This window comes from Electrona antarctica (genome assembly GCF_951216825.1).
Source record: "Electrona antarctica genome assembly, chromosome: 13".
In the NCBI taxonomy this organism is placed as follows: domain Eukaryota; kingdom Metazoa; phylum Chordata; class Actinopteri; order Myctophiformes; family Myctophidae; genus Electrona; species Electrona antarctica.
In genome coordinates this window covers 38,385,003-38,397,120 of record NC_136794.1, presented here as the reverse complement: position 1 = coordinate 38,397,120, position 12,118 = coordinate 38,385,003, and the positions used below count along the sequence as shown (strand labels likewise).

General features: G+C 46.5%; 1 protein-coding gene across 1 annotated transcript in view; it reads right to left on the bottom strand.

Moving 5' to 3' along the window:
- Positions 1-7,370, bottom strand: part of ccdc141 (coiled-coil domain containing 141) — a 55,796-nt gene extending 48,426 nt beyond the window's left edge. The window contains exons 1-2 of the mRNA XM_079517776.1: positions 7,043-7,370; positions 6,740-6,950 (exon numbers count right to left, since the gene is read on the bottom strand). Of these exons, the coding sequence (XP_079373902.1) occupies positions 6,740-6,883 (144 nt within the window). The 5' untranslated portion in view covers positions 6,884-6,950; positions 7,043-7,370. The remainder of the gene's footprint in view (positions 1-6,739; positions 6,951-7,042) is intronic.
- Between the last annotated feature and the right edge of the window lie 4,748 nt (positions 7,371-12,118).

Genomic DNA, 12,118 nt, shown 5'->3' with positions numbered 1-12,118 from the left:
CCCTCGCGGGCACGCACTGAGGCCTCTCCTTTACGACTGCCCTCCGGTGAATGCCATATCAAGCATGCCGATGACTGGACTGTGATAGGCTGCTGGACTGTCAACAATGACCTCCATCTCAACGTCAACAAGACCAAGGAGATGGCCGCGGTTGCGTGCGTAACAGACCCGCTCAGTTTGCGTTTGGCCTAGATAACTGCTGCACGCACGCTACCCAGTAGGCCAAGGAAAAACCTCTGCCCCAATTCCTTGGTGGCGCTATAACAAGGCCTCTCACGTGGTGGCGCTATAACAATGCCGGGGCTCTCCCCAGGTTGGCAGAGGGAGAGTAGTGCACAGGATTACAGTTTACAATTTACAATGTAGGCATTTATCAGACGCTCTTAATCCAGAGCGATTTACAGTAAGCAATAACAAAAAACATGGTAATACATCAAAACATGGTAATACATCAAAACAAAAATATCTATCTAAGGAAAACTATACACTATAGTGTGTTATGTCTGTAAAGTGCTATTTAAGTTACATAGATTGAGCCTATATGCATACGCCTGTAGGAGGTCGAGGCCAGGGCAAGTACTACGGCAAGTGCTATGGGCTAAGATGGAGTCTGAAAAGGTGGGTTTTCAGACTGCGGCGGATGATTGGGAGTGAGTCTGCAGTTCTGATTGAAAATGGGAAGTTCATTCCATAGTTTTGGAGCCAGAAGGGAGAAGAGTTTGGGACGTGTAGGTGCGTTGTCCCTGCGTTCGGCTGATCTGAGCGCTCGGAAAGTGCAGGCCCTTCATGGTTAGACAACCCGGTCTGGCGGAGACCAGAGTTTAGTTCAACAGTGTTCTTACTGTGCTTCACAACGTGAGAGTTACAGTACAGCTACAGTATGATGATAAACTTACAGGATGAATAGACTCTGTGGGATAAAACACTGAGTCAAAGTCCTTCACTAAAAGCTGTGTCCACAATGTCCCTCCGTTCACTAAAGGCTGTGTCCACATGTCCCTTCATTCACTAAAGGCTGTGTCCACATGTCCCTTCGTTCACTAAAGGCTGTGTCCACATGTCCCTTCGTTCACTAAAGGCTGTGTCCACATGTCCCTTCATTCACTAAAGGCTGTGTCCACATGTCCCTTCATTCACTAAAGGCTGTGTCCACATGTCCCTTCGTTCACTAAAGGCTGTGTCCACATGTCCCTTCGTTCACTAAAGGCTGTGTCCACATGTCCCTTCATTCACTAAAGGCTGTGTCCACATGTCCCTTCATTCACTAAAGGCTGTGTCCACATGTCCCTCCGTTCACTAAAGGCTGTGTCCACATGTCCCTTCGTTCACTAAAGGCTGTGTCCACATGTCCCTTCGTTCACTAAAGGCTGTGTCCACATGTCCCTTCATTCACTAAAGGCTGTGTCCACATGTCCCTTCATTCACTAAAGGCTGTGTCCACATGTCCCTTCGTTCACTAAAGGCTGTGTCCACATGTCCCTTCATTCACTAAAGGCTGTGTCCACATGTCCCTTCGTTCACTAAAGGCTGTGTCCACATGTCCCTTCATTCACTAAAGGCTGTGTCCACATGTCCCTTCATTCACTAAAGGCTGTCCACATGTCCCTTCATTCACTAAAGGCTGTGTCCACATGTCCCTTCGTTCACTAAAGGCTGTGTCCACATGTCCCTTCGTTCACTAAAGGCTGTGTCCACATGTCCCTTCGTTCACTAAAGGCTGTGTCCACATGTCCCTTCGTTCACTAAAGGCTGTGTCCACATGTCCCTTCGTTCACTAAAGGCTGTGTCCACATGTCCCTTCGTTCACTAAAGGCTGTGTCCACATCTCCACATGTCCCTTCGTTCACTAAAGGCTGTGTCCACATGTCCCTTCGTTCACTAAAGGCTGTGTCCACATGTCCCTTCATTCACTAAAGGCTGTGTCCACATGTCCCTTCGTTCACTAAAGGCTGTGTCCACATGTCCCTTCGTTCACTAAAGGCTGTGTCCACATGTCCCTCCGTTCACTAAAGGCTGTGTCCACATGTCCCTCCGTTCACTAAAGGCTGTGTCCACATGTCCCTCCGTTCACTAAAGGCTGTGTCCACATGTCCCTTCGTTCACTAAAGGCTGTGTCCACATGTCCCTCCGTTCACTAAAGGCTGTGTCCACATGTCCCTTCGTTCACTAAAGGCTGTGTCCACATGTCCCTTCGTTCACTAAAGGCTGTGTCCACATGTCCCTTCATTCACTAAAGGCTGTGTCCACATGTCCCTTCGTTCACTAAAGGCTGTGTCCACATGTCCCTTCGTTCACTAAAGGCTGTGTCCACATGTCCCTTCGTTCACTAAAGGCTGTGTCCACATGTCCCTTCGTTCACTAAAGGCTGTGTCCACATGTCCCTTCGTTCACTAAAGGCTGTGTCCACATGTCCCTCCGTTCACTAAAGGCTGTGTCCACATGTCCCTTCGTTCACTAAAGGCTGTGTCCACATGTCCCTTCGTTCACTAAAGGCTGTGTCCACATGTCCCTTCATTCACTAAAGGCTGTGTCCACATGTCCCTTCATTCACTAAAGGCTGTGTCCACATGTCCCTTCATTCACTAAAGGCTGTGTCCACATGTCCCTTCGTTCACTAAAGGCTGTGTCCACATGTCCCTTCGTTCACTAAAGGCTGTGTCCACATGTCCCTTCGTTCACTAAAGGCTGTGTCCACATGTCCCTTCATTCACTAAAGGCTGTGTCCACATGTCCCTTCGTTCACTAAAGGCTGTGTCCACATGTCCCTTCATTCACTAAAGGCTGTGTCCACATGTCCCTTCATTCACTAAAGGCTGTCCACATGTCCCTTCATTCACTAAAGGCTGTGTCCACATGTCCCTTCGTTCACTAAAGGCTGTGTCCACATGTCCCTTCGTTCACTAAAGGCTGTGTCCACATGTCCCTTCGTTCACTAAAGGCTGTGTCCACATGTCCCTTCGTTCACTAAAGGCTGTGTCCACATGTCCCTTCGTTCACTAAAGGCTGTGTCCACATCTCCACATGTCCCTTCGTTCACTAAAGGCTGTGTCCACATGTCCCTTCGTTCACTAAAGGCTGTGTCCACATGTCCCTTCATTCACTAAAGGCTGTGTCCACATGTCCCTTCATTCACTAAAGGCTGTGTCCACATGTCCCTTCGTTCACTAAAGGCTGTGTCCACATGTCCCTCCGTTCACTAAAGGCTGTGTCCACATGTCCCTCCGTTCACTAAAGGCTGTGTCCACATGTCCCTCCGTTCACTAAAGGCTGTGTCCACATGTCCCTCCGTTCACTAAAGGCTGTGTCCACATGTCCCTTCGTTCACTAAAGGCTGTGTCCACATGTCCCTTCGTTCACTAAAGGCTGTGTCCACATGTCCCTTCGTTCACTAAAGGCTGTGTCCACATGTCCCTTCATTCACTAAAGGCTGTGTCCACATGTCCCTTCATTCACTAAAGGCTGTGTCCACATGTCCCTTCGTTCACTAAAGGCTGTGTCCACATGTCCCTTCGTTCACTAAAGGCTGTGTCCACATGTCCCTTCGTTCACTAAAGGCTGTGTCCACATGTCCCTTCGTTCACTAAAGGCTGTGTCCACATGTCCCTTCGTTCACTAAAGACTGTGTCCACATGTCCCTTCGTTCACTAAAGGCTGTGTCCACATGTCCCTACGTTCACTAAAGGCTGTGTCCACATGTCCCTTCGTTCACTAAAGGCTGTGTCCACATGTCCCTTCGTTCACTAAAGGCTGTGTCCACATGTCCCTTCGTTCACTAAAGGCTGTGTCCACATGTCCCTTCGTTCACTAAAGGCTGTGTCCACATGTCCCTTCATTCACTAAAGGCTGTGTCCACATGTCCCTTCATTCACTAAAGGCTGTGTCCACATGTCCCTTCGTTCACTAAAGGCTGTGTCCACATCTCCACATGTCCCTTCGTTCACTAAAGGCTGTGTCCACATGTCCCTTCGTTCACTAAAGGCTGTGTCCACATGTCCCTTCATTCACTAAAGGCTGTGTCCACATGTCCCTTCGTTCACTAAAGGCTGTGTCCACATCTCCACATGTCCCTTCGTTCACTAAAGGCTGTGTCCACATGTCCCTTCGTTCACTAAAGGCTGTGTCCACATGTCCCTTGGTTCACTAAAGGCTGTGTCCACATGTCCCTTCGTTCACTAAAGGCTGTGTCCACATGTCCCTTCGTTCACTAAAGGCTGTGTCCACATGTCCCTTCGTTCACTAAAGACTGTGTCCACATGTCCCTTCATTCACTAAAGGCTGTGTCCACATGTCCCTTGGTTCACTAAAGGCTGTGTCCACATGTCCCTTCGTTCACTAAAGGCTGTGTCCACATGTCCCTTCATTCACTAAAGGCTGTGTCCACATGTCCCTTCATTCACTAAAGGCTGTGTCCACATGTCCCTCCGTTCACTAAAGGCTGTGTCCACATGTCCCTTCGTTCACTAAAGGCTGTGTCCACATGTCCCTTCGTTCACTAAAGGCTGTGTCCACATGTCCCTTCATTCACTAAAGGCTGTGTCCACATGTCCCTTCATTCACTAAAGGCTGTGTCCACATGTCCCTTCATTCACTAAAGGCTGTGTCCACATGTCAATTTGTTCACTAAAGGCTGTGTCCACATGTCCCTCCGTTCACTAAAGGCTGTGTCCACATGTCCCTTCGTTCACTAAAGGCTGTGTCCACATGTCCCTCCATTCACTAAAGGCTGTGTCCACATGTCCCTTCGTTCACTAAAGGCTGTGTCCACATGTCCCGCCGTTCACTAAAGGCTGTGTCCACATGTCCCTTCGTTCACTAAAGGCTGTGTCCACATGTCCCTCCGTTCACTAAAGGCTGTGTCCACATGTCCCTTCGTTCACTAAAGGCTGTGTCCACATGTCCTTTCATTCACTAAAGGCTGTGTCCACATGTCCCTTCATTCACTAAAGGCTGTGTCCACATGTCCCTTCGTTCACTAAAGGCTGTGTCCACATGTCCCTTCATTCACAAGTTCACATAGCAGCACACAACTATTCCCACATGCTATTGTTGTTAAAAGAACAGATATAACATAGCCATAGACTATTTGTTTTCAGTTTTAGAAAAGAAGGCGAGTGTGTTTTGAGGGTGTGTGTGTGTGTGTGTGTGTGTGTGTGTGTGTGTGTGTGTGTGTGTGTGTGTGTGTGTGTGTGTGTGTGTGTGTGTGTGTGTGTGTGTGTGTGTGTGTGTGTGTGTGTGTGTGTGTGCGTGCGTGTGTTCCCATTGACACGTCACATGTCACCCTTTTCAGCTGACATGCCACAGATAGCTTGACAGATCGCAGTCAGCCTTGGAATGTACTGCGCACGCACGCACGCACACACAAGTTCAAGGTGCACATGTCGAGAGACCACCAATGAAGACAACAACAACATTGTGTCAATGAGTGGTAACGGCATGGTAATGAATCCAACACATGAATAGAATAGATGTGTAAACAAAAGACAAACAAACAAAATCTAAATAAACTAAAACAGACATTACGACATTTATTTGGGTGGGTGGGTCTCCAGATTGCAGCGACAATTTAAGTAAGCTATTTCATAGCAAAAAAAAAAGCATCAAATAAATAAAATCAACTAACTTGTCAAACATTATAAGAAAGAGGCAATCATTTTGACAATAGCAGGTCTATTTTCACCATATTTATCAAGCAAAATGCAATCTGAGAACCCATCGGCAAATAAAGGAAAAACAGCCCTCTTATCCTACTATAAATGCGTCACGTCTCTCTCTCTCACGTGTGTGTATGTGTGTGTGTGTGTGTGTGTGTGTGTGTGTGTGTGTGTGTGGTAGTTCACCCTGCCACTGATGATATATTTATTAACTTAGAGCCCCGTTGACGGAATTGACGGATTTAATCAATAAATCCAGATATCCCGTTGACGGAATTGACGGGCTGTCAATCGGGAGCCTAATCGGGACCTTAATGTAGCAAAATTTAGCATTTTTTGGCTAATTTGGCTAACGGCCGATGTAATGTTCCTAAAACCGGCCGAAATCTGCGCGTGCATGGTCGATCACGCACGCGCATGATTGCGCATGCATCGCTGCGTAAAATGCGATGTTTTGGGCTTGATTAGAGCTTAATTTGACTTAGTTATGAAAAAGACGATGATAGCTTAGCATTCCGGACATCTTTCATTGTGGCACACTAGCAAAGCTACTACCGGATATTTTGATCCAAACCGGATGTGGTCATCGTTCACTCGCTCCTTTTGGTCAGAATCGGCACAATGGTGACGTTACCGCCACCATCAGGTCTGATTGTCCCAATACTATAGTCTTGCCCCGTCAAAATGAGATATAGTGTGTAAATCGCGGATTTTTCTTTTGGCATTAAAATGATGAATAAAAAATATGAATATATGTCACAAAAGGGCTGCAATTGGGGGTGGCACCCCAAGGGTTAAGTTCTTGTTATTTCTTCCCCGTAATCTATACAGGAAGGTAAAGTGTGACAGTGTGCGTGTGTGTACGGTTGTAATGCACGTAACTCGAGAACCGTTCGACACACGCGTTCCACACCCCCACAGGGAGTGCAGTGCCCGTTATCGAGTCGGTCGGACCCACAGTTCTCCAGAACCACCACAAAAGGCTCTGGTCAGGCTCTGCCAGTGGGCCTAATCACCTGTGATTAGGCCTGCATGAAGACAGACAGACAGACAGACAGACAGACAGACAGACAGACAGACATGTATACCTTCAGCACAGAGATGACGAGCTGTGATTGGCCGACCTGCACGGCCACGGTACTGAGCGTGGTGAAAGAGGGGTGGCCTGTCGTCTTCATGCTGCCGTCTCCTCCACCGGGGGGCGCCGTGTCCTCCGTCACTCCAGATGTCATGACGGACGGACGGACAGCTCAACCTCTCCTACTCTTGTCTTTCTGTCCCGTGGTTTGGGTCCAGTGCCTCTCGGCACACTGGGAGGAGGTTGACCCCCGGTCAGAGAAAAAAAAAAGTATCAGATGGGAGGGATTATATCTCCACACTGGCCTTGGAACGCCTCGGGATCTCCCCAGGAAGAAGTTACTAATGTTGCTCTGGTGGAGCTGTTGCCCCTGCGACCCGGCTATGGATAAGCGGTTGAAGATGGATGTATGGATGGATGGTAGAGCCTAGTGTCGCTGGTACCAAGTAGACTGCTTGCTGTGTCTGAAACCATCACAGTTCGGTCGCCGTTGCTCTCCAGATGCAAACTTATAACTATACAACCAATTAAAAAAAAAAAAAACACGACTAAAATCACCGTGGAAGAACTACAACTAATTTACAATAAAACTACAAACAGTTTACTGTGACAGACAGCATGTCCTCCTGTCTCTGTCCTCCCTCTTCTCTGCTGCCTTAATAATGTCTGTCCAGCATGGCCCACAGTCATGTGAGACAGCTGACACACATACACACACACACACAGAGAGAGAGAGAGAGTTGAGAGGAGGGGGGGGGGGGGGGGTTGTAAAAATAGATGTGGTTTCCATTAGGATTATCACACGCATGCCTGTCCCCCCCCCCCCCCCCCCCCCACACACACACACACACACGGATGGTACATAAACATATTTCACTCACAGACAGCCAGCACGCTGACAAACAGACATTTAACACAAACAATGATGACAGAGTGCGTGCGCACACGCACACACACACACACACACACACACACACACACACACACACACACACACACACACACACACACACACACACACACACACACACCTCCTGTCTTCACAGTTTGTATTTTAAACTGGACATAATTGCTATTAATTATAACCTTCCGTGTGTTTTTGGATGTAGCCCACTGAGCATTTTGTAGTCTAATAGATGTCTAAATGGTCTAAAAACTGGGGTAAAAATTGTCTAAAAATGAAAGTTTTTTAAAACTTTTTTAGCAGTCTAGGCTTAGATTAGACGTTGAAACAACGTCGTTTCAACGTCTATATATAGACTGGTCAATTGGTGATGACGTTTGTGGTGATCAGAGTTTTGATTAATTAAGTCCAGCTGTCATTCCGGGCCCCTTTGCCTGGAGAGAAAGACGTCCGTGTGCCTCTCGTGAAAAGGTGGAGATAATTGACTAAATACACGTTTTGTGCCAGAACTTTCACATGGTTTGGGTCCAGTGCCTCTCGTCACACTGGGAGGAGGTTGACCCCCGGTCAGAGAAAAAAAAAGTATCAGATGGGAGGGATTATATCTCCACACTGGCCTTGGAACGCCTCGGGATCCCCCGAGGAGGAAGTTACTAATGTTGCTCTGGTGGAGCTGTTGCCCCCGCGACCCGGCTATGGATAAGCGGTTGAAGATGGATGTATGGATGGATGGTTGAGCCTAGTGTCGCTGGTACCAAGTAGACTGCATGCTGTGTCTGAAACCATCACAGTTCGGTCGCCGTTGCTCTCCAGATGCAAACTTATAACTATACAACCAATTAAAAAAAAAGAAAAACTACGACTGTATATATACTATTAGTATACTACTACTTTAATCTTTTTTAATGATTTTCAACGATTAAAAGAAATCATGAAAAACGACTTACGTCTATGTCTGAGGAAAATGATTTACACACATCACAAAGAGTTTCTTGTGTTTTTATTTAATTTTATGTCATTTTTTTATATTCATAATCATCACTAGAGGACAATAACAACAACCCCTCCCGTTCCACTTTTAAAAACAGCAAAAAAATAATCAACAAGCTTTTTTTTCTTCTTTTTTTCTTGACTTTTTTGTCTTTTTTTACAAAATCCATCCTATAATAGGACACCAGGAAGGAAACAAATAATAATTAAACCAGTGGTGTAAAATAACTAAGTACATTTACTTAAGTACAATGTTGAGGTATTTCCAATTTCCAATGTTTTTACTCCACTAAGTCTCGGATCCAAATATGGTACTTTTACTCCACTACCTTTTATTTGACAGCTTTAGTTACTTTGTATTATTATTATTATTACAAAACATACATTAACCACTTCGGCCCTATATACATTTTGGCCATTTTGAAAATAGAAGATCTACGAGCTCACAATGCGTCGCATCGCAACGCATTGTGAGCTTGTAGATCGGCTATTTTCAAAACATTTTTATATACATTCGAAAACTTGTGTAAGGAACGTTCTGCATAATGAGTACTTTCTAATTTCTAATATAAGTACATTTTGATAGCAATACTTTTGTACTTTTACTCAAGTACATTTTTAATTCACTTGTAACGGAGTAACTTCTACATTGCAGTATTGATATACTTTTACTTAAGTAAAAACAACTGAGTACTTTTTGTCCACCACTGACAACAACAAAACAAAACAATAAAGTCATGTACAAGAGCGCTTTCCAAACTGTGGAGTCGACAGATCTACAAACCCCTCGCTTTGCTCTGCTCTGTGACCCAGAAGGGACAGATCTACAAACCCCTCGCTTTGCTCTGCTCTGTGACCCAGAAGGGACAGATCTACAAACCCCTCGCTTTTCTCTGCGTTGTGACCCAGAAGGGACAGATCTACAAACCCCTCGCTTTGCTCTGCTCTGTGACCCAGAAGGGACAGATCTACAAACCCCTCGCTTTTCTCTGCGTTGTGACCCAGAAGGGACAGATCTACAAACCCCTCGCTTTGCTCTGCTCTGTGACCCAGAAGGGACAGATCTACAAACCCCTCGCTTTGCTCTGCTCTGTGACCCAGAAGGGACAGATCTACAAACCCCTCGCTTTGCTCTGCGTTTTGACCCAGAAGGGACAGATCTACAAACCCCTCGCTTTGCTCTGCTCTGTGACCCAGAAGGGACAGATCTACAAACCCCTCGCTTTGCTCTGCTCTGTGACCCAGAAGGGACAGATCTACAAACCCCTCGCTTTTCTCTGCGTTGTGACCCAGAAGGGACAGATCTACAAACCCCTCGCTTTGCTCTGCTCTGTGACCCAGAAGGGACAGATCTACAAACCCCTCGCTTTGCTCTGCGTTTTGACCCAGAAGGGACAGATCTACAAACCCCTCGCTTTGCTCTGCGTTTTGACCCAGAAGGGACAGATCTACAAACCCCTCGCTTTGCTCTGCGTTCGCTGTGACCCAGAATCTGTGCCAGAACGAGATCATCTCGTGAATAGCTATTGCATCCTATGCTGTGCCAACCTTGAGAGATTACGAGATTTGATTAAAAATAATTAAAAAAATAGTATTTTGTCTTTTATGTTTAGCATCCGTGGCTAGCATCCATATAGGCCTCTCATTGTTGACCCAGCCGACGTGATAATCCGTGCGTACACGCGCACGGTGTTATTAGAGATATTTATGCTCAGAATGGCATAAAATGCCATGTTTATATAACCTGACTCCGCCAGATGGTGGCAGTATTGAGTTCACCAGTTCCCTCCTCCTGCCTGCAGCTGGGCTCTCTCAAGCAGAAACGATAAACCGGAAGCAGTGAGACAAAAAAGATGATATCTCCATAATAATTTAGAGTTGTAGTCCTGTTAGGTTATGTTTACATTTGCGCCATGGCAGCGCTTCAATACGTCACCAGTATCGCGTTGATCCTGCCTCTAGCGGCCGCATACGGCCGCATATCGCTCTGATCAGAATTTGATCGGAGTACAACGTCTCTGCCCGAGAGAGACCAGATGGGAGCAGGAGGAGGAACTCACTGCTGCCACCAGCTGGCGAAGTCAGGTTAATGTTTATAGCCTATTAATCCGAGCCGCGCTGATCGTCGTGGCTGCTCTGGGGGCGATGGTCCGTTCCTACCCTATGCTCACACTAAATGACAGTTAGGAACCAAATGGACTTTTATGGGTCTGTAACTCTGAGAGTACAAATGAAACCATATGGACCCGTTTCAGAGTCAAATTAACATTGATTTTACAATAAAAATTGGGGTTCCTTCAGAGATAGAAATGCCTTTAAATGGGGGTCCGTAGCCTAATGCAAGTCAAACTGGGGGTCCTTGAAATTAAAGTGATTGAAAATCACTGCTAGAGCCGTAATAAAAATCTTCTCTCTTATGTCATATATTTTCAAATGGGGCGTCCGCCCGCGGGCTAATAAATGTGGATTTGGGGGTCCTTCCTCGACATGAAAAAGTTTGAGAACCACTCCTGTACAAGACCCCCCCCCCCTTCACACCCCCCGCCAACCCCCCCCCCCCCCCCCCACCCCACCCCCGGTACACTAAACTCTCTGAGATGTGACATATCTCAAAAATATATGTATGTATATATACACTCTGCTGTATTTGTTTTGTACAAAATGTGACGACACTGTAGCTCTGGTCCATAGCTCTAAGGCCTTCATTAGAGCTATGATGCTCTGGTCTTCCTGCCCTCGCATGAAATGCAGACCAGCCTCTCGACTGTAGCGGAAATATAAAGAACGTTTTACCTACTCACCAATACAAAGGCTGCTTGTGTAATTCAAAATCCTACTTTCCTTAGTGGACGCACTCTGAGTCCCCCCCCCCCCCACACACGTACAAAATGCACTTTTTTGGGGGGGCGGCTGCATGCTCAGGAGGTAGAGCAGGTCGTCCAATGATCCCTGTGTTGGCGGTTTGAATCCCGGCTCCTCCTCCTGTCCACAGGTCGTAGTGTCCTTGGGCAAGACACTGAACCCCACACTGCCTCCAATGGGTCGGTCGGTGTGAGCTCGCCACCGTCGGTGTGTGAATGTGGAAAGTGAGGATTCTCATGGCGTTGACTGTTCGCCGCTTCACCTCCCAATGTATGAATGAATGAACCATTGTAAAGCGCTTTGGGCACTTGGAAAAGCGCTATAAAAATGCAATTCACTATTTTATTATTATTTCATGCGAGCACAGGAAGACAAGAGTAACATAGCTCTGATGAAGACCTTAGAGCTATGGACCAGAGTTAATGACACTGTATGCTCTCTCTCTCTCTCTCTGTAGGCATGTATGTGCTCTCTCTCTCTCTCTCTCTCTCTGTAGGCATGCAAACACCTGTTACTGTAATTAGCCTATACACCGTTAGAAAAAACTAATTATACATCTTAAAGGTTTCCTGACATTAATTCTCACCAATTTCTTTATCTTTCGTTTTTCTTAATAGGTTTCATGACCCCAAT